Genomic DNA, 23,062 nt, shown 5'->3' with positions numbered 1-23,062 from the left:
CTCGCGAGAAAACCAAAAAAATCTCCAGACGAAAGCGAGGATGGGGGGGGGGGGGGGGTGGAGCACGTTCTCTTCTCGCGAGACTTGTAGGCGGCCATCTTGCTCCCACCCCTGACAGTCTCCGGCCGGGGTCACAGGGACGCCTGGACTTTCGCTGACCATGCTGTCCCGAGTGGTGCTTTCTGCCGCCGCCGCAGCGGGTAAGGGGTATAGACTCTGGTCTGGCCTACCGGGGATACTGTAAAGAAAGAGAGTCTAGGGGTCATAGGGTTGAGAAGGCACAGAAAGGCGCGCGTTGGGCCTGGGTGGACCGTGATGAGCGCCGCTTGGGAGGGCAAAAAAGGCGCAAGTTCTTAGTGTTCGGGCACCGCGGGGGCTGGGAAAGGCAGCGCAGGCTTCACCTGGGCTTGGCTGACCTGCGCCTTGTGTCTCCGCAGCCCCCGGTCTGAAGAACGCAGGCCTCCTGGGCCCGGGGTAAGTGTGAGAAGCATTCTCTGTGCCCTTGTTTTCTCTCGTTTCATTTCTCTGTGGCTCCCCCGTAGCATTAGGCCAGAAATTTCCTTTCTTGAACACTGGTTCTTGTAACTGCCTGGAATGTTGTCCTAAGAGGATAAATAACCTGCGCTAGGCCCCGCCCCTCTCCCGTGTGACCTTCAACCTGACACAGCTGCTAAAGCCTGAATCGAAATTACAAGATTACGTACCCAAGAGCAGAGTTTACTACGTGAAACAGTGCAGCATGTTGGCTTCCAGCGTCTTCCCGCTTCTTGCCTTTTCCTGCCAGATCATGTCAGAGAAATCATACGTTGAGTCCGTAAACATTTAACTTGCCTAAGGCACAACGAGTTTGTAAGGCTCGGCGCCTGCCTGATGGAGCTCCCACACAGTCTGGGGTGTTCGCAGCTGTAGAGTAGTGGTCTAGAGTGGGGCCCGCGTAGAACCTGGCTCCTCTGCTTCTTGTGTGGCCTCAGTCTTCCTCTCCCAAACGGGGATGATAGTACAGCTTAGAAGACTCTTCAGTCCTGTGAAACGCTAAAGATACTGCCTGATACATAGTGTATGCTTAAGAAATATTAGCAGCTGTCACTGTTAAAAAAATTTTTTCATAAGACATGTCAGTTTCCTTTATGGTTTCTGTGTATTTCCAGACTTAACCCTAAGGCTTGCAGAATTTATCCCATAACTTGAGTACTGGTATTCATTGAGTCAGATTCACAATAAAGTAGAGCTCTAGTTGACTGCATCCAACTTGCCAGAGAAGCCATCCATACAGACATGTAAACAAATAATTATAATTCAGGTAATACACAGTTAACCACATGTACAACTTGCAAGGAACATTTTTTTCTTTCCCACTCCCTGTCATCCAGATGAGTAAGTCTCCTCCAGATTACATCTGGACCCTGAGCACGAGCACTTCTTTCACTACCAGTAGTCTCTTAACTAGTGCCCTTGCATCTTGAGTCTTGCCACGTTACAGCCCATTCTCACAAGTAGCCACGGGGATTATGTCTGTTTTACACCCAGCATCTCCCAGTGTGCCCCCCTCCCTCTTGAAATAAAATTCAAATTTAGTGTAACCCAGAATACCCAGTATGAATTGATCCATCCTACCTGTTATTTCCGACTCCTTCTATTCTGTTGAGCTCATTCTCAACCATACTGGCCTTGTTCCTCTGCAACTCCAAGCTCTTTCTTACCCCAGGCCCTTTCTGCTGGCTTGTCTGCTTTCCCAGGACTTAACCAAAAAAGCCCTACCCTGCTTCAGTACTCCCTGTCCCCTTACTGTGCTCTGGTGGTTTTTTTTCTTTTTTTAAGATTTATTTGCGCCGGCACACCGGGTTCTAGTCCCGGTTGGGCTGCCGGATTCTGTCCCGGTTGCTCCTCTTCCAGGCCAGCTCTCTGCTGTGGCCTGGGAGTGCAGTGGAGGATGGCCCAAGTGCTTGGGCCCTGCACCCCATGGGAGACCAGGAGAAGCACCTGGCTCCTCCTGGCTTCGGATCAGCGCGGTGTGCCGGCCGCAGCGTGCCAGCCGCGGCGGCCATTGGAGGGTGAACCAATGGCAAAAGGAAGACCTTTCTCTCTCTCTCTCTCTCTCTCTCTCTCTCTCTCACTATCCACTCTGCCTGTCCAAAAAAAAAAAAAAAAGATTTATTTGAAAGTCATAGTTACACAGAGGGGAGTCAGAAAGGGAGAGGTCTTCTATCCGCTGGCTGACTCCCCAAATGGCTGGAGCTGTACCAATTTGGAGCCAGGAGCTTCTTCTGGGTCTCCCACACGGGTTCAGGGGCCCAAGGGCCCAAGGACTTGGGCCATCTTCTACTGCTTTCCTAGGCCATAGCAGAGAGCTGGATTGGAAGTGGAGCAGCTGGGTCTCGAACCAGCACCCATATGGGATGCCAGTACTACAGGCAGCGGCTTTATCCTCTACGCCACAGTGCTGGCCCCCATCCGTGCTCTGTTTTTCTTCGTACCACTTTTATCTACTTGAAATTGTGTGAATGTGCACACTGACACTTGCCACACCGCTCTCTGCAGTGTTAAGGGCTGACATTTCGTTCACTGCTGTGTTCCCAGTGTCTGGTATGAGTAGAAAATCAGTAAATGTTTGGTTGTTTAAATCAATGAATGTTAGCCCAAGACTGGGGGAGCCTTTGTAAAGATTGTGCTTGAGGTTTTCTGAAGACAGGTTGGGTGTAGCAGACGTTGGTACAAGGAACCTGTCAGGCAGAAGGAGCAGCATAAGGCAAGCCTTGGTTTTTTGGGAGTTGTGAGCAGTTCCGCATGGCTAGTGTGTAGGGAAATGAGTGAAGATAAGGCTTATAAAATTTCACAGGTTCTGGATCACGTGTGCTACATTAGTTTTCTGTCCAGAAGACCCTATTCAAGTCACGTTTACATTTTAAAAACAACAGCAGTGATGTGGAGGGTAGGTTTAAGGGTTGTTCGATAAGAAGCATAGAGACGAGGTTTTGGATCCTTGAACTAGTTTAAGCGAGAGATGATGGAGGCTTAAACTAAGACAGCTATTTGGTGAGAGAATTTGTGTGCAGGTTCTCTAGTACCATGATTTAAATCAATGGTTCTCAACCTGGACAGATTTTGCCTTCCAGGGTACAATTGGCAATGTCTGAAGACTTTTTTATTTTTACCTCTGGATGTATGAATAGGGTCACAGAGGGGAGGGGGAGAAGGCTTATAAAAGCCACAGGGATACAGCTAAACATTCTGTAGTACACAGAACAGCATTCCACAGCAGAGAAATATCCATTCCAAAATGTCAGCAGTGCTGGTGGGGCAGGTGGTGTTAGGGCGATTGGAGTACCTTGATTCAGGTCCAGCTTCCTGCTAGTGGGCAGCCTCAGAGGCAGTGGGTGATGCCTCAAGTGGTTGGGTCCCTGCCATCCACATGGAGGCCTGGATTGGGTTCCCAGCTTCAGCCTGGCTGAGCCCCGGCTGTTGGGGCCTTTAGGGGGTGAACCAGCAGACAGGATATCAATATCTGTTTGTCTCTCTTTCAAATAAAAACAAAATAGTGCTGATGTTGAGAAAATTACTTTAAATGAAGGAATATCAAGCATGAATCTCAAATTTCAAAGCTTGGTGAGGTAGCTAATATCATTGGAGGCAAAAATAATAGAAGATGAGCATTAAGCAAAAACAGTGAAATGTTGTAAACTCGTAAACTGCAAGGGGTTAGAAGTAGAGTGAGAAAGTGGGAGGGTAGAAAAGGGGACAGAAGCTTCCTGAGAGCTTGGAGTCCAAGCTTGACAGAAGACAGGAAAGAAACTAGGAGATTTCATTTTATTAGAAGCTTAATGAGACATCAGTATTAGCTGTGACTGCTAAAAATGGAATCTCAGGCTCCTTTATTCCAAGAAGAGCTTGCTATTGATGCTAATATATTAATTCAAGCCCAGTATTTGCAATAGCAAGTTCTCAATAAATATTTATGGAATGAATGAATTGGCCAGGCTTTATTTAGTATTAAGTACTTTATACCTCTTTTTTTTTTTTTTTTTTTTTTTTTTTTTTTTGTGGCCAGAACCAGAGATCTGATGAACCAGCTATGTGTTATCTTCCATAGAAGAGCTAGAACTAACAGAGATTCCAAGGATCTGTGTGGTAGTTCAGATTAAACATGAACAGAATTAGAACTGCCCTAAATTAAAAAGGACTGTTTCACATAGTAATTAGCATAGTATAAAGGGATATTCAGCAAGGTCAAAGCTTTTGGCATAAAGGAGCTTACAACATAGCAGCCATGTAGTAACTGCTTACATAAAACTTTACCATCTGCTAGGCACCACTCTAGGCACTCAATCCTCACAGCAGCCCTGAATTCAGGTAACATCCTTATCCCAGTTTGAGAGATCTGGGATTAGGAGGGCAGAAGTTCCTTGCTCAGAGTCAAGAGGCATGTCTAGGATCTTAGCCCAGGGAGTCGGTTGCAAAGTCCATATTCTTAGATATTTCAGTGCTAATAGCGGGCAAAGGGCTTGACTGAGGGATTCCAGGATGGTGTAGAAGGTCACATCCAGCCTTAGGGAGTCTGGTTAAGTCGTTGCCCTTGTTGAGCTAGTTACTGCAGCCTGGCCTTCCTGTTCCTCCTGTGTTCTCTCACCTTTCTGCCAGCTGGTGGGAGACTGCTTCCATCCTCACCCCCATCCATTGTTTCTGCTAGCCGCTTACACGTTGTGCTCTCCTGGAAGACGCTTTCATTTATTCGTCTAATTACTACCTTTAGGATATTGCAGGCAACAAGGATCTTCCACACAGGGAAGCCAAGTCTTGCCCCTGTACCACCTCTCCCTGAATATGGAGGGAAAGTTCGTCTTGGGCTGATCCCTGAGGAATTCTTCCAGTTCCTTTATCCTAAAACTGGTGTCACAGGTGAGCATTTGTCCAGTCTTTGATAGAATGTCTGGATGATAGCACGAAAATCAAGTCAGCCCTTTTTAAAAGGAATTGTGAAGGTGATTCAGTATAACAATTAATTTGATTGCCCGGGCTTACTCTAAGTTTGTTTGAGATTGTAACTTAATTTTATAGAATCTGCATTTGTTGATAACCAGTTTTTTAAATGCCTGCTCATGTGATTCTAGGTATACATTGGTGAACTAAGCCCCTGCAATATTTATGTCTTAAATCGTAAATCGTGGTTTGTGTCCTTTCAGAACTCATAGCCTGGTTAAAAATAACCATATTTGAAACATTGTTAAATGCTACAGGAGTTGAGAATCTTGATAATTAGTTCTTCCTTTTGTATCTGTGGCTTTACAGTCGTTTCTTGCTTATCAGGGTACTGTTCAATAAAAGTAGACAAGGAATGGCTCAGTTTTATCCTGTCCAGTGTTCCCATTCAGTCTTCTGTTTTGCTAGAGGAGTCACCAGACAGTAACCTGACATCTCTGCAGGCGGTTCCTGGGGAGCTCTTGTACAGCCATGGTTTCTCAGTTTCTTCAGCTCTGAGGAGGGCACCCTTCCCATTTGTGGAAACTGTTGGAGATCGTTGGATTGCTCAGCTTATAAAGTACAGAATCAGGACACAGGTTTCCTTGAGTCCAGTTCTGTGTCTCTCAACTCTGCCATATTGTTGCTCAGTCTGGTGTTTGTTCTTTGAATCTGATTATTCTAAATCGTTACTTAATATTTGCTTTCAAACAATCAAATGCAAAAGTATTTTTTCTATCTTTGCCTTTTTAGGCATAGCATACCCATTTGTAAAGTAACTTTCTTTTTTTAGGACCCTACATGCTTGGAACTGGGCTTATCTTATACTGTCTCTCCAAAGAAATATACGTGATTACCCCAGAGACCTTCTCCACCATATCAGTAGTAGGGTTACTTGTATATGTAATTAAAAAATACGGTGCCTCAATTGGCGAATTTGCAGATAAACTCAATGAGGTAAGAACTGTAGACCTTATTTCCCATTAGACTGTAGCAGAAACACCAGGGCCATCTAGTCATGCATGTGTTGGAGGGAGAACATACAGAAATGAATCTGATTATAACAACTATAAGCATTTATCAATGTGTGCTACTAATTTGAGATACACCTTACAATTTTTCCATAGCTTTATTCACTAACAAGACCGTGTAGCTAGTATGGGCAATTCTTTTTAAGGATTTGTGTCTTTTTCCCTATAAGTGGGTGGTCTCTGTAAATGTATTCACAGATGACGGATACGGTGTTGAGGAAGCATCATATGAATGTTTTTCTGTTATCGTTGGTGCTCTCACTGACCTTTGTTGCCTGTGTCATAATTGCAGCAAAAAATCGCTCAGCTAGAAGAAGTGAAACAGGCTTCCATCAAACAAATCCAGAATGCAATTGAACAGGAGAAGTCACAGCAGGCTCTGGTTCAGAAGCGACACTACCTTTTTGATGTGCAGAGGGTAGGTTTCAGAAGATTCTAAGAATATGGATATTCATTTATGTACATTAGGAAAAAAATCAGAATTTCTTAGAAGGAATGGTTAAATCGGTTGAGCATACTCTATTTAGAAAAGAGGTGTGGGTAGAGGTTGGGAACTGCTGCTACTGGGACATTTAAGAACTGTCAAGTAGGAAAATAATTGTGGCTATCCTAAAATTAGAAACAGTGGAAATTTTTAAAGAATCCACACAAAAGAAAATTATTATTAAATTATAGCTGATGAGAGAATGGCATGCACTGCTCAGGAAAGACCATAGATGAAATACATACTGTGTAGTTCATATAAACTTGTTATAAGAGTACCTTACTTGAATATTTGTTGTAAGAAAAACTGATAACTTACATTCCAAATTTACAAAGCAAATTCAGATTGCATTAGCATTTATTATGATGGTCAGAGCATAATGAAATTCTAAAGTACTTAGTTTCCAAAATAATTTGTAAGAACATGTTCAGGCCGGTGCCGCGGCTCAATAAGCTAATCCTCTGCCTGCAGCGCCAGCACACCAGGTTCTTGTCCCGGTCGCTCCTCTTCCTGTCCAGCTCTCTGCTGTGCCCTGGGAGTGCAGTGGAGGATGGCCCAAGTGTTTGGGCCCTGCACCCACATGGGAGACCAGGAGAAGCACCTGGCTCCTGGCTTCAGATCAGCACGGCGTGCTGGCCGCAGCAGCCATTAGGGGGTGAACCAATGGAAAAGGAAGACCTTCCTCTCTGTCTCTCTCACTATCCACTCTGCCTGTCAAAAAAAAAAAAAAAAAAAAATGTTCAAGTGTTTTGTCATTGTTTACTTTGAGCTGGATATTTAAAAGTGAGGTGTTCTTGCATTGAAATTTTCTATTATAATAGCACCTGTTAAATGCTAAGCTAGAGTAAGTATCTGAAATATTGAGGATCTAGACCAGTATTTCTCTATGTGATCACAACACCACATGCATCAAAGTCATCTTCAGTGTAGAGGTTTGTTTTTGTTTTTACGATTTAAAGATTTATTTATTTGAAAGAGTTAGAGAGGTAGAGACAGAGAGTTCTTCCATCTGCTGGTTTACTCTCCAAATGGCTGCTATGTCCGAAGCTGAGCCAATCCAAAGACAGGATCCAGGAGCTTCTGGGTCTCCCACATGGGCACAGGGACCCAAGGACTTGGGCCATCTTCTGCTGCTTTCCCAGGCTCTAACAGAGAGCTGAATTAAAAGAGGAGCAGCTTGGGGCTGGTGCTGTGGCTCACTTGGTTAATCTTCCGCCTTGCAGCACTGGCATCCCATCTGGGCACCAGGTTCTAGTCCCGGATGCTCCTCTTCCAGTCCAGCTCTCTGCGGTGGCCCGGGAAAGCAGTGGAGGATGGCCCAAGTGCTTGGGCCCTGCACCCACATGGGAAACTAGGAGGAAGCACCTGGCTTCGGATCTGTAGCTCTGGCCGTAGCGGCCATTTGGGGGATGAACCAATGGAAGGAAGACCTTTTTATCTGTCTGTCTGTCTCTCTCACTGTCTAACTCTGTCAAATAAATTCTAAGGAGGAGCAGCTGAAACTTTAACCAGTGCCCAAATGGGATGCTGGCACAGCAGGCCAGTGCTTTAACCCGCTGTGCCACAGTGCCAGACCCCATTGTAGAGTTGCTAATTCATTCTAAGACTTGAGGAATTGGACCCTGTTGGACCTACCCAAGAATCTACAGTCTGGCCGGTGCCATAGCTCAATAGGCTAATCCTCCGCCTTGCGGTGCCGGCACACCAGGTTCTAGTCCCGGTCAGGGTGCCGGATTCTGTCCCGGTTGCCCCTCTTCCAGGCCAGCTCTCTGCTGTGGCCTGGGAGTGCAGTGGAGGATGGCCCAAGTGTTTGGGCCCTGCACCCCATGGGAGACCAGGAGAAGCACCTGGCTCCTCCTGGCTTCAGATCAGCGCAGTGCGCCGGCTGCAGCGCACCGGCCACGGCGGCCATTGGAGGGTGAAATAACAGTAAAAAGGAAGACTATTCTCTGTCTCTCTCTCACTGTCCACTCTGCCTGTCAAAAAAAAAAAAAAAAAAAAAAAGAATCTACAGTCTTAAAGATTTTTAACACCTGAGTATGTGAAAATCTCAGAAAATGTCAAAGCCTCTTTGCATAGTTAGGTTCCAGGTGCAGAATGTCCTCTGCCTTGTACATGGTGTACACACACCACATGAACACATGCACTCACACACACAGATTCTGGTTGTGTGTGTGACCAAATTAGAAAATGTGGCTTTTTCATGAGCACCAGCTGGTAATGATGTGTTTAGTATTGTTGAATAGATGTTTGTTGTTTTTCCTGTGTGGGAGCTCTTGCCAAAGCAAGGTGCAAGAGGGAGTAGTTAGTATTTTGTTGGGCAGTCAGGAAAGCTCTCTCGTGTGCTATTCAAGAAGACACCTGGAAGAAGTGATGGTGTGAGCTGTGGACTTCTGGGAAATAGTGTTCCAGGCAGGGGGAACTACATACTGGCAAGGACCCCAAGCTTGGAAGTTTGCTTGATAGGCAGGGCATGGTAAGGAAGCCAGCACAGGTGAAGTGGAGCAGGCAAGGCGGAGAGGAAAAGGAGGCCGCTGGGTAGAGGGCCCTGTACCAGTCTCACAGACTGACTTGTAATGTAAATGAGAGTCATGGAAGGCTTTTAAGGAGGACGGGACTTCACAGTTAAAGGATCACCCTGACTGACTGTGGTAAATAGCCTCCAGTTGTGTTTGCGTTGGTTCGAGATACCTGTGTGTTGGCCAAGTAGAGATCTTCGAGAGCATGGGCTTTGTGGCGTGACTGCTTTTTTTCAGACCTTCACAATTTATTAGCCAGGCCAACCAAATCCAAGAGTTTGGAACTCCATCCAGGCCTTCCACATGGATAGCAGGGGCCCAGGCACTTGTGCTGTTTCCACAGCTTTCTCAGGCAATTAGCAGGGAGCTGGATTGGAAGCAGAGCAGCTGAGAGCTGAACTGGCGCTCCCAGCATGGGATGCTGGCATCACAAGCAGCAGCTTAACCTACTGCACCACAACGCCGGCCCCTGCGTGCATTTCTAAAAATAATTTTACCATGTGCTGTTAAAACTTTTTACTGTGTATATCGTACCTATTCCAATTAAATGAAAGAGCTTGACATGAAATATAAAAAAGTAGTGGTACCTTGTATCTGGCAGAATCCTTGGAGTGGAAATATTCTTTCAAGTGTGCACACGACATTCAGCATTTCTTAATTTTGCTCCAGAATAACATTGCTATGGCCTTGGAGTTGACGTACCGGGAACGGCTGCATAGGGTGTACAAGGAGGTGAAGAATCGCCTGGACTATCACATCTCTGTGCAGAATATGATGCAGCGGAAGGAGCAGGAGCACATGATAAACTGGGTGGAGAAGCACGTGGTGCAGAGCATCTCTGCACAGCAGGTCAGTGACGCACTCTCTGGAGGGTACTGGGTCAGACCAGCTGCTGCTGACGCTGTGCGCTGTGATACCGTGGAAATAGCTAGCGTATGGAGACCTGGTTGGCTTTTTTGGGTAGTGCTATCCTAGAAGATGCCGCACAGCTGCAGTGATGACTTTGCCCTTTCCTCAAAGTTTGGTTACCAAAGGGTCTCTCACCACATAGGTCAAAAACAGTGGAAAGATGGCAGGCCTCGTTCAAGTTCTGTCATCTGGGGTAACATTAAATTTTTTCAATTTCTCTATGGAGTTTAACGTGAACCCCTTTCATTTCTTTTCTTTGTTGTGTTTTTTTTTTTTTTTTTTTTTTTTGACAGGCAGAGTGGACAGTGAGAGAGAGAGACAGAGAGAAAGGTCTTCCTTTGCCATTGGTTCACCCGCCAATGGCCGCCACGGCTGGCGCACCGCGCTGATCCAATGGCAGGAGCCAGGTACTTATCCTGGTCTCCCATGGGGTGCAGGGCCCAAGCACTTGGGCCATCCTCCACTGCACTCCCTGGCCACAGCAGAGAGCTGGCCTGGAAGAGGGGCAAACGGGACTAGAACCCGGTGTGCCGGCGCCGCAGGCGGAGGATTAGCCTAGTGAGCCGCAGCGCCGGCCCCTTCCATTTCCTAGTTCCGTGATTTCCATTTCATTCCCTCTTTCTAGCTACTTAATTTATTGTGAATATTTTATCATTTACTTAAAATTTTATTATTTATATTTCATTTATTTATGATTTGATTTCCTCTTTCCCAGATACACTGTACATTTAGGCCTTTCTAGTCATTTTGTTTTCTAATCCTGTGTAGGTTATACAGAAAGTCTGTCAAAGTATGGTGATTTTTTTTTTTTACAAATTTATCTCTTACATTAAAATAATTTGTGTAAGAAACAGAAAATACAAAAACGTGTGGAGTAGAGACTAAAAATTATTTTCATCCTTTCCTAACATTTCTATATTGCTAATACCTGGGGGGTTCTTTTTAAAGCAACTGTTAGTTATATAAGCAAACATTAGTGGCAGATGTTTGGCTTCACATTCTATATAGTTTTTACTCATAGAAGATAAGAGTTGGGGCTTAACTGGTAAAGCCGCTGCCTGCAATGCCGGCATCCCATCTGAATGCCGGTTCAAGTCTCAGCTGCTCCACTTCTGATCCAGTTCCCTGCTTACAGCCTGAGAAAAGTAGCAGAAGGTGGACCAACTGTTTGGACCCCTGCCACCATGTGGGAGACCCGGATGAAGCTCTTAGCTTTGGCCTGGCTTTAGCCCTGGCTGTAGGAATCACTTGTGGAGTAAACTGGGTAGATGGAAGATTCTCTCTCTCCCTCTCCCCCCCACCCCTTGTAGCTCTGACTTTCAGATAGATAAATAAGAGGGAATTTTAACCAAGTCCCAGGATTTGCTTAAAATAAATTGAATCTTCCCTATGTTAAATAATTGTAACTAATTGATTATACTTCTAAACTTTTCTAAGAGTCTTATTAAGCCAGTAATCATGTCATTCTGGTTTAGTAAAAGACGTCTTTTAGAATTACAGCATTTTTACCCTTTACTGTTCTAGAAAGGTCTAACACAATTTCTCTTTCCTTGTCGCAGGAAAAGGAGACAATTGCCAAGTGCATCGCAGATCTAAAGCTGTTGGCAAAGAAGGCGCAGGCACAGCCAGTTATGTAGTGCACCTGCCCGGTGGAGACTGTTAGAATCAGTTGACTCACCAGATGGAAACTAAATGTGACTGTTGCCCTCTCCTGAAGTTACACTTTATCTTTCCTAAAAGTCAAATTTAGTTTTCATAAAATGAGAGAACTCTTGGCCAGTCATGTTTCTCATCCTTTGTTCTATGTATTTCGAGTTGTTCCATGATCACGTTTAATGAGCAGTTTGCTTTTATTAAAACATGCTGCCTGACTAAAAGATTACTCAGTTACACTTTGAATTTATAATTAATTCTACCATCCTGCAATAAAGTAAAAATTGAAATATTTTTCAAGTTGCATTATTTTATAAAATACTGCTTAACATTTGTCATATGGGTAAAAATTAAAGATGTCATTGAACTAATACCTTGTTTATGAGACCATTTATAGCTAACTGATAAATTACACGAATTTTAAAGCTTCTTAGTGTTCTTGGAACGTTATATATCAAACATGTTATTGACTTGTTGCCATCTTGGTAGTAGAGCCTGAAAAGGAAATTATAGATTCAGTATGTCATAAAGTCGCTTCTGAGAATCCAGCAGCTATTTCTCAGAATCAGAAAAGAGCACATATTGACGAGGATGTGGAGACATGGAACCTTATGCATTACTGATAGGAATTTGAAGTGGTGTAGCTACTGTAGCAAGCTGTGGCACAATGGCTTAAGCCACCCTTTAGGATGCCCATATTCCATATCAGGGTGCCTGGTTCAAGTTCCAGCTTCCTCACCTCCAATCCAGCATCCTGCTAAAGTGCCTGGGAGGCAGGACATGATGGCCCAGGTGCTTGGATTCCTGCTGGGCATGTGGAATGGAGTTCCTGCTTCTGGCTTCAGCTTGGCCTAGCAGCTGTTGTGGGCATTTGGGGAAAGAACCAACAGGTAAAAGGTCAATATCTCTTGGGGCTGGCGCCATGGCTCACTTGGTTAATCCTCTGCCTGCGGTGCCAGCATCCCATATGGGCGCCGGGTTCTAGTCCCAGTTGCTCCTCTTCCAGTCCAGCTCTCTGCTGTGGCCCGGCTGCACCTGTGTGGGAGTGTCTAGCTCCTGGCTTTGGATTGGCGCAGTGCCGGCTGTAGTGGCCATTTTGGGGGTGAACCAACAGAGGAAAGACCTTTTTTTTTTTTTTTTTTTTTTTTTTTTTTTTTTTTTTTTTGACAGAGTGGACAGTGAGACAGAAAGGTCTTCCTTTGCCCTTGGTTCACCCTCCCAATGGCTGACGCGTTGCCGCCGGCACACCGCGCTGATTCGATGGCAGGAGCCAGGTACTTATCCTGGTCTCCCGTGGGGTGCAGGGCCCAAGCACTTGGGCCATCCTCCACTGCACTCCCTGGCCACAGCAGAGAGCTGGCCTGGAAGAGGGGCAACCAGGACAGAATCCGGTGCCCTGACCGGGACTAGAACCCGGTGTGCCGGCGCCGCAAGGCGAAGGATTAGCCTAGTGAGCCGCGGCACCAGCCGGGAAGACCTTTCTCTGTCTCTCACTGTCTAACTCTTATCTGTCAAATAAAAATGGTCAATATCTCTCACCCTTCCCCTACCCCCAACTCTGCCTTTCAAGTAAATAAATCTTTTTTTTTTTTTTTAAAAAGTGTGAGAGCTCCTCAAAAAACTCAAAATAGAATTAATTGATTCTGCACTTGACACTTCTGGATGAAAAGGCATCGAAGAGATTCTCCCACACCAGGTTCATAGCAACATTATTCCTTACAGCTAAAATATGGAAGTAATGAATGGATAAGTAAAGTGTTATACAATGTATTCATCCTTCAGGAAGGAACTTGGGACAACTGCTACAACCTGGATGAACTGTGAGGTCATTATGCTCAGGGAAGTAAGCTAGTTGCATACACAGAAATACTGTGCGATTCCACTTATGTGAGATGTAGTCAAAATCATGGACGTTAGAATGGTGGTTGCCAGGGACTGGTGGTAAGAGGGGTGGGGATTTATGTTTAATGAGTGAGTGTAGTTCTGTTTTACAAAACAAGGAGGTGAGAGTGGTGGTGATTACACATTACGAATGTATTTAATACCACTGAAATAAACAAATTATTAACAGTGAGTTTTGTTATCTATTTCATCACTAAAAAGTCCAGCAGATAAAAGCCTAGATTTACCTTTTTTTTTTTTTTTTTTTTTTTTTTTTTGACAGGCAGAGTGGACAGTGAGAGAGAGAGACAGAGAGAAAGGTCTTCCTTTGCCGTTGGTTCACCCTCCAATGGCCGCTGCGGCCGGCACACCGCGCTGATCCAATGGCAGGAGCCAGGTGCTTTTCCTGGTCTCCCATGCGGGTGCAGGGCCCAAGCACTTGGGCCATCCTCCACTGCACTCCCTGGCCACAGCAGAGAGCTGGCCTGGAAGAGGGGCAACCGGGACAGAATCCGGTGCCCCAACCGGGACTAGAACCCGGTGTGCCGGCGCCACTAGGCGGAGGATTAGCCTAGTGAGCCGCGGCGCCGGCTAGATTTACCTTTTATATTCCCATACGTGTACAAAAATGTGTATGCTTACTTGAACGACTAAGATAATAGAAAATATTTGAAAGAATTTGACAGTCATTTGGGTCAGTATTTACTGATGGCTAATGTTCCAGTATAGAAATGAGATGGACATTTTTGTCATCACCTGAGGAGATTTTGATTGGGTCATCAGATTATTTAATTATTCGTCTAACAATATTATAAAACACCTGGTTTGTGCTCAGCTAAAGTCTGTCCCTCAGAATTCTGCTAGACAAGAGTGCAATACCATCCCCTTCAGCACAGGGTGCTTGGGGAGTATGACAAGCAGCGTTAGGTCACCCACCAGCCCCTCATTTCCCGGAAGAGACTTGGGATCAGGAGGGTTCAGTCAGGAGTGGAACTGCTGGGGTGCGTGTATGTTTGTGTGTGAGGGATCTAACCACCTTATCATGGGAGCTGGTTGAGCAGTCTCTGCTGCTTTTGTTTGTTTTCTGGTGCTGAAGTGAGTCCACCAGGCAGGCAGTTAGGGAAGGGAAGATGGATATAAAGAAGATGTGCAGATGAGTAGAAATCACAGCACAGACTGGAACTCAGCGGTTCTGGTGATCGCTGGCCTTGATAGTGTGGTTGTCCTGTACAATCCCAGGTTCTTTGTCACAGACACCTAGTCAGAGAAACGGTGACCATGGGATAGGTGGGGAAGTCACCTAGCTACAACTTGGGAGCCAACACGCCAGCATCTGAGCTGCAAAATACTGCTTCCCACCCACCCTGCCCCCCATCTCACTCAGAAATCTCATTCTGCCACACAAGGGGCTGACTGGCTCACAATGATCGGTAATGTTTTGCATAAAGTACTGGGACAGAGGCTGGTAGGCTCCAAACACAAAAGGAAGTAGAAAGCAGGGGTCCCTGGTTGTGGTCAGTTTTTTGTTTGTTTGTTTGTTTTTGTTTGTTTGTTTTTTAAGATGTATTTATTTGAAAGAGTTACACAGAGAGAGGAGAGGCAGAGAGATCTTCCATCCAATGGTTCACTCCCAAACTGGCCACAACAGCCAGAGCTGTGCCAATCCAAAACCAGGAGCCTCTTCCAGGTCTCCCACGCAGGTGCAGGGGCCCAAGGACTTGGGCCATCTTCTGCTTTTCCAGGCCATAGCAGAGAGCTGGATCAGAAGTGGAGCAGCTGGGACTAGAACTGGTGCCCATATGGGATGCTAGTGCTTCAGGTCAGGGAGTTAACCCGCTGGTCAGTTTAAGGGATGTGTATGTGTTTGTTACCGGAGAATGGCGGGGGCCTTGTCTTCGCGCAAGAAAGAATTCAGGTGTGAGACAGAGAGTAAGTGGAAAGCAAATAGAAAGGTTTATTATGGCAGGGACATCCGTAAGAACGGATGGGCACCTCTCCAGACAGAACCTGAGAGTGCCCAGTCACTCGGACTGGGGGAGAGCAAGGTTACATGGTTGAGTGGAGAGAGTACACCTGGGCAGGCCAGGTGGGCGGCTCAGCATGGAGGCAGAGGGGTGAGCAACCAGTCTGGTTGAGGCCAGGAGTTTTTAAGGGAATGGCTCTTGCCTCCCCACCTCTGCTCTTCCTGGAACAAAGGACTTTTTGGATGTAAACATGAAAAATTCCTTTCTGAGTTTTACCCCTGAAGTTATCAGACAGGAGCAAGCCTGGCTGGCATCGCCCAGGTTAGAGGAAGGATGGGCAGGACCCCCTGGAAGATCGGTAGGATGTTTGAAGTGCAGATACTGGGCTGCACCTGGAAGGTTATCAGGCAGAAGGGGCAGGACCCCGCCTGGCAGGTTATCAGGATGACTTTGAGGTGCATATGCTGGACCTAGATGTCAACTCTTTAGGCCTCTGTCACACATAGAAACTCATATCTGACTTCCTACCTAACATGTTGAAAAGTTGTACTGTATTCCTTAAAAATGAGTAAGTATCATATATTACTCCAAGATTTTAAAATATTTTTTTAAAAAAATGTCCTTGCAATGGCCTGGGAAAGCAGAAAATGGCCCCAGTGCTTGGGCCCCTGCACCCAAGTGGGAAACCTGGAAGAAGCTCCTGGCTTAGGATTGGTGCAGCTCCGGCCATTGTGGCCAATTGAGGAGTAAACCAACAAATGGAAGATCTCTCTCTCTCTCTCTCTCTCTCTCTCTCTCTTTCTCTCTCTCTCTCTGCCTCTGCCTCTCTAAGTCTGCCTTTCAAATAAATAAATCTTAAAAAGAAAAAAAGAAAGAAAAATAAATTTGTTGAGTGACTGCAGAACACAGAAGAATTGGAAGATGAAGAAAACTGAATGGTTTACCAAGCACAACACCCAGGGCACCACTCAGCATTCTGACTGGGAAAGCTGACCTATGTGGGAAGAGAAAAAAAAAAATAAAATAGGATAGGCTTCCCTTGTGCCCAGGGGAAGGGGAGGGGTGGGCGGTGGCATTGTTTTTGTTTTGTTTTTCAATAAAGCCCTGAGGCATCAACTGTTAAACCTGGGCCTTGGCCTCTCACTCACTGTATGCTAACTAACGCATCCACCAGGGAGTCCCATGGGAGCAGGGAGCTGCATCTCAGCACTCTGCCACTCCTGGTTTTTAGCCATGTTGTTCAGGTACTGTGTGGTGAGCGCCCCCTGGTGTCTGTCACAGGCCTACTGTGGTAGTTGATCTGCCCCAGTATGTGACTGGACAAACCAGTTTTTTTTTGTTGTTGTTTGATTGTTTTAAGATAAATTGCTTAAAAAATAAATAAACTAGAAAAGTTGGGGCCGGCAGGTTAACCCGTGGCCTGCAGCACCAGCATCCCATATGGCCGCCAGTTCGAGTCCTGGCTGCACCACTTCCAATCCAGCTCTCTTCTAATATCTGGGATTGCAGAGGAAGATGGCCCAAGTCCTTGGGCCCCTGCACCCATGTGAGAGATACAGAAGAAGCTCCTGGCTTCAGCCTGGCACAGACCCGGCCGTTGTGGCCATCTGGAGAGTGAACCAATGGATGGAAGACCTCTCCCTCTATCTCTCCTTCTCGTTCTCTAACTCTGCCTTTCAAATAAATAATCTTAAAAAAAAAAATGAATGACAGAAAGAAACGAAAAGGAAGAAGCTGGAAATGTGAGGATGCAGTGTGAAAGTTTTCAATGAGGGAACAGGAAGCTCATTCAACATTGATTTGTTAAAAGCACACCATGGAGGCAGGTGCTTAGCCTGGCAGCTAAGATGCCCACGCCCCACAGCAGAGTCCTGGGTTTACTTCCTGACTCTGGCTTCTGTCTCCAGTTTCCCACCAGCACAGACCCTGGGAGGCAGTGATGTTGGCCCAAGTAACTGGATTCCTGCCATACAAGGGGGTGACCTGGGCTGAGTTCCCAGCTCCTGGCTGCAGCCCCTTCATTGTTAGAACTACAGTAAGACAAGGTAACATCTGTCCCCGGAGTTACAGTCTAGCAATCTTGACACTGAGTAAGTGTTTCTAGTGCCCAAATGTGAGGGGATTGAGGAATGCAGACAAAGTGGATTTAATCTAGTACAGGAGATCATGAAAGACCTCTAGGACAAGTTATATTTCAACTGATACCTGAAGGATAGGGAGATCGCCAGAGAAAACAGCTTGTGCAAAGGTCCTGAGAACTAGCTGTCCAGAAGAACCAGTACTATCTACCACTCAGATCCAGAGCTCTTCACAGGACCTGGGTGTGTGCACCCAGCTGCCCTCTAGACCTGTGCACCTGGATGCTTTCTGGGCACCCCAACTTCAGTGTGTCCAAAATTAAACTCATTATTTATTCCCCGTCCTGTGTTCTCAGTATCAGTCCGTGGACACAGTGGGGGTAACTGGTGGTTTGCCCAAGCTCCTCTCTCTCCCTGACCTTCCTCTTACGCCGGGAAATGAGCCCATTCACAGCCCAGGTGCTCGACCGCGTCTTCCCCATGGCCATTGTCCCTGTTCAGGCCATTGTTGGTCACTGTCCGGCCGCTGATCCGTACCCCCTACCCTCTGTTGGTTAAACCCACAGTGATCCCCTTCTCCTCTTCCGCTGTCTCCATTGCCATAAGGGAAAGTTTGTTCAAGATCTACCACTCTCTGGGCTCCTCCTTCCCTCTAGCCTTGCCTCTTGCATTCCCCACCCCCGCCCCGTAGGATCAGCGGCAGTGAAATGCGCGCATTTCCCAAGCACGACCAACATGGCAGAGTATGTCCTCTGTCTGTCCCTCTGTCTGCCTGGAAAGTGTGATTCAGTTTTCAAGACGCAGCTCCAGCGTCACCTCCTCCAGGAAGCTTTGCCTGACAGCCACTCCCCCTGCTGACTGTGTAGCCCGACTTCTCTGTCTTTTGGACCCTGCCCCATCTGTACTGACAACATAGCACCCACACATTTCATTACACTTACGTGAGACTGGCCAGCTTGGAACGTGGTGTCAGAGATGAGTGGTGATAACGGTCTCTGCAAGACTGAAATCCTTCAAGCCAGGGACCGGACCTCGCTGTTTCCTCTCCAGAACGTATCAGAGCATCTGTGTCACAGCAGACGCTCCACAAATGTCTGACTGATTAATTCTCACTCAAAACCGCAACCATCGCTGTTTCCTTCTGGCTCCGCTTCCTCCTTCTTGCCCTTTGCTGATGTCTTTGATCAAGAGTCTTGACCCCTCTGTGTTCCCTTGCGTCTGCTGCAGCTCTCCTGAATACAGTCCTTGGAATTCACGGGGGTCGGTTCCAGGAAACCGGTCCTCACTCCAGCTATAAAGTCCGTGGATGCTCGAGTCCCTTATATAAAAAGGCATCATACTCGTGTATAACCCATGCACATCCACCTGGAAGCAGTCGTACTTCAACTCGCCACGGAAATACGTTCTGAGAAATGGGTTGTTAGGCAATGTCACCATTGTGCAAACACCACAGACTGCACTTACGCAGACTAAGATGGCTGTGGCATCACTGACAACATAACCCATGGGACCATTGTTGTCTTTGTCATCTGCCATTGACTGAAGTGTCACAACACAGCACACAGCTGCACTTTAAATCATTTCTACTGACTTGCAGTAATGCTACGTAAACACCAAGTAAACTGCTGTTACACTGTGTTGTTTGCAGAATGATGATAAGGGGAAAGTCTGTGTGTGTTCAGTGCAGATACAATTTCTTTTCTCCACATATTTTCAATCCAGTCGGCTGAATCCATGGAAGCAGAACCCGCAGACGTGGAGGGCTGACCGATTCCCTCAAATCCACTTCCCTCGCCCCATCTCTCCACGGCTCCCAACATTGTCCAAGTCATTGTCACTCCTGACCTGCTCACTGCAGTCATCTCTCAACTGCTCTATTCATATCTGGCTACCTGCCAATCTGTTCTCTCTGACCCAATCTCAGTGGTTGATCCAAAATGCAAATCCAGGGGCCAGCACTGTGGCATAGCAGGTTAAGCAGTGGCCTGCAATGCTGGCATCCCATATGGACACCAGTTCGAGTCCCAGCTGCTCCACTTCCTATCCAGCTCTCTGCTAATGCACCTGGGAAAGCAGCAGAGGCTGGCCCAATCGCTTGGGCTCCTGCACCGAGGTGGGAGACCTGGAAAAAGGTGCTGGCTCCTGGTTTCAGCCTGGCCCAGTCCCAGTCATTGTGGCAATTTGGGGAGTGAACCAGAGGACAGAAGACCTCTCTCTGTCTCTCTCCCTCTGTAACTCTTTCAAATAAATATTTTTTTAAAAATGCAAATTTCATCATGCTAACATTGCTTAAATACATGCAGTACAGAAAAACCCACTTCTCTAAGCATAACAGTCTCTAGTTGCATCCATTTGTTGTAAAAGATAAGCCAGAGCCCAAAAGACAAATATCATGTTTTCTCTGGTTTGTGGTAGCTATTATATAGAGTACCCAAAAAATGTAACGTGCCTGAGTGAAAACTGACATCTTGAGACTTGATTATGCTTATAGCCCTTGTCCATGCTCCTGAAAAAGAGCGATCTATCTATGCGCACTTGTTGAATTATTGATTTAGTGGAGGATTAAGCTTGTAATTATAAAATAGAGGAGGCCCACATTGTGGCATAGTGAGTTAAGCCTCTGCCTGTGGTGCCAGCACCCCATATGGGTGCCAGTTTGAGTCCCAACTGCTCCACTTCTGATCCAGCTCTCTGCTATGGTCTGGGAAAGCAGTAGAAGATGGCCCAAGTCCTTGGGCCCCTGCACCCACATGGGAGACCTCGAAGAAGCCCCTGGCTCCTGGCTTCGGATCAGCACAGCTCCGACCATCACAGCCAATTAGGGAGTGAATCAGCAGATGGAAGACCTTTCTCTCTGTCTCTCCCTCTCTTTCTAACTCTACATCTTAAATAAATAAATAAATAAATAAATAAATAATAAATCTATCTTTAAAAAAAAAGGTTTGGAGGTCCCAACCCCTTCCTGCGTGCTTGGCCTCATCCCCACCACGTCCCACACATGTCCACCCCCGCCCCTGGTGTCACCTCACACATCTCCTTGGCCCTCTGGCTACTGGCACACTCTCATTCTGTTTTATTTTTGGTCTTCGGTCATCCTACCCTCCTTTCTGGCACAGGGCTGTCGAGCGTTGTTCTCTCTGAACGTCCCCTCCGTCTCCATCTAGTGAACTTCAGCTCACACTCGAGGTCACTGCCCAAGTGATTTTCCTCCAGGAAGCCTCCCCTGATCCTCCGTGTTCTAGGTGGACACAGCACAGGTGACTGCGGTACTTTACCACATCTTTCTGTAGTAACGGCCTCCTTTACCCAAGTACCACGGAGGCAGGAAGAGACCATTTATTGGTCCCCACAATGTGCTCCAAGCTTCGTGTAGTTACATGGCACATAGTAAGTGATTTCAGAGTGAGTGATAAAACGAATTCTCTCAGTCACTGAGGTTCCAGAGCCGAGGCACTGACTCATCCTGCTACTTTATTCCCCTGGGTCTTAGGTCTGCCTACCCAGGTCTCCTCTCCATTCTTGCCATCCACACCCTGATGAACGACAAGCCAAAGCAGCAGTGATTTATATAGTAATGCCATATTTATAATGTTACCACTCAATCACAAGCCTTTAGTGGTTCCTTTTTTTTAAAGGATTTATTTTATTTATTTGAAAGAGTTACAGAGAGAGAGGTAGATACAGAGAGAGAGGTCTTCCATTCCCTGGTTCACTCCCCAGATGGCCACAATGGTTGGAGCTGCGCTGATCCAAAGCCAGGAGCCAGGAGCTTTTTCCAGGTCTCCTACGTGGGTGCAGGGGCCCAAGAACTTGGGCCATCTTCTACTGCTTTCCCAGGCCATAGCAGAGAGCTGGATTGGAAGAGGAGCAGCCGGGACTTGAACTGGCGCCAATATGGAATGCCGGCAGTGCAGACTGGGGCTTCACCCACTATGCCACAGCACTGGCTCCATGGTGGTTCCTTATGTTATCAATAATTTAAATACAGCCACGCACTGCCTTGCTAACGTGGTGGGCAGCTGAGGAGTGAACCTACAAATAGAAGATCTCTCTCTCTCTGTGTCTATGTCTGTGTGTGTGCACCTTTCGGGTAAAATGAAAATAACTAATGTTTAAAGTTTATGAAAAATGTCATTAAAAGACAAGTTTATTTAAAAAAAAAAGCCTACTGTAAAACAGTCTGCGTGTTCCCACAACCGAGCTTGCTGCGTCTCCTGATTGCATCAAGAGGTCACGTGCAGTGGCCGTCCTGCGCCAGCTGGGTTTGCGTAAGTGCTCTCTGTGAGGTTCACACAGTGGCGAAACCACTGCACTCACTCACACTCTGCAAACGCCCACCCTTGAACCATGCCAATAACCCGGAAGTACTGCGTTGGCACCTCAGCAGCCAATCCTTGGTCCTGTGGTCCTTTTGCCACAGTCCCTCCCTTTCCCATCCATCCGAGCTCTACCCATGCTCCAAGCCTTCCCCCACGCCCCTCGCCCCCAGCTTAAGGTTTACCCGGGTGCAGCCTGCTGGAGTCCCCGGCTCCGCCAGCTCCGCGAGCTGCTCTCCCCTCGGCGGGGCGCCACCCTCTCTGCCCCTCCTTGTGTGAGTGTCTCAGGGCAGGGACTGCCTGGTCGCTCGCCCCCGTGAAAAGTGGACCCTCGGGCCGGGTACTCTGTCTCTTTCTCGGTGTCTCAGTCATCTCTCTTACACTTAACCTTCATTTCTCAGACAGAACCACTCTGTCTTCCTCTCTGAGAAGCCTGCAGTGGCACTTGGCCCATAGCTTTTATTTAACAGGTGCATTTATAAGATTATTTCAAGAATAAGTTTTTGTAGACAGGTGATTAGATTTCTCCTCAAAGGATTTGAAGTCTGCACAATTGGTACTTGACACTTAACAGTACTTTCTGTTTTCTTTCATCAGCCTTATCTTTCCGGTTAGAACAGGTGAGGGTGTATGATTCCTGATGGCAGATATAATGTCATACTGCTGTGACCTCCACGATATCTGGCAGAGAGTTCAAAGAAGCAATACTTGTGACCTAGTGGGTTAAGCTGCCGTCTGTGATGCCGGCTGCTCCACTTCTGAGGCAGCTCCCTACTAACACACCTAGGAAAGCAGGCCAGGTCCTTGAGCCCCTGCACCCATGTGGGAGACCTGGAAGAGGCTCCAGTCTCCTGGTTTGGCCTGGTCCATCCCTGGCCATTGTGGCTATTTGGAGAGTGAACCAGCAGGTAGAAGATTTCTATATCTCCCTCTCTCTCTGAAACTCTGCCAATCATTAAATAAAAAATCTTTTTAAAAAATTAATACTTGGCCGGTGCCATGGCTCAATAGGCTAATCCTCCGCCTTGCGGGGCTGGCACACTGGGTTCTAGTCCCAGTCGGGGCGCTGGATTCTGTCCCGGTTGCCCCTCTTCCAGGCCAGCTCTCTGCTGTGGCCCGGGAGTACAGTGGAGGATGGCGATGGCCCAAGTGCTTGGGCCCTGCACCCGCATGGGAGACCAGGAGAAGCACCTAGCTTCTGGCTTCGGATCAGCGCGATGCGCTGGCTGCAGCGCGCTGGCCACAGCGCACCAGCGGCAGCAGCCATTGGAGGG

The 23,062-nt window shown here is 46.9% G+C and overlaps 1 protein-coding gene across 1 annotated transcript; it reads left to right on the top strand.

Annotated features, from left to right (window-relative positions):
- Positions 1–26: 26 nt before the first annotated feature.
- ATP5PB (ATP synthase peripheral stalk-membrane subunit b) lies at positions 27–11,843 on the top strand. Its single transcript, XM_002715776.5, has 7 exons — positions 27–200; positions 438–474; positions 4,748–4,893; positions 5,747–5,910; positions 6,277–6,402; positions 9,657–9,836; positions 11,456–11,843. Exons 1-7 carry the CDS (start codon positions 161–163, stop codon positions 11,531–11,533), a joined length of 771 nt encoding a protein of 256 aa, XP_002715822.1. The 5' UTR covers positions 27–160; the 3' UTR covers positions 11,534–11,843.
- Positions 11,844–23,062: the final 11,219 nt, after the last annotated feature.

Source organism: Oryctolagus cuniculus, chromosome 7 (genome assembly GCF_964237555.1).
Source record: "Oryctolagus cuniculus chromosome 7, mOryCun1.1, whole genome shotgun sequence".
Classification (NCBI taxonomy): domain Eukaryota; kingdom Metazoa; phylum Chordata; class Mammalia; order Lagomorpha; family Leporidae; genus Oryctolagus; species Oryctolagus cuniculus.
The sequence above is the reverse complement of the archived record's forward strand: the minus strand, read 5'-3'. Positions and strand labels throughout refer to the sequence as shown.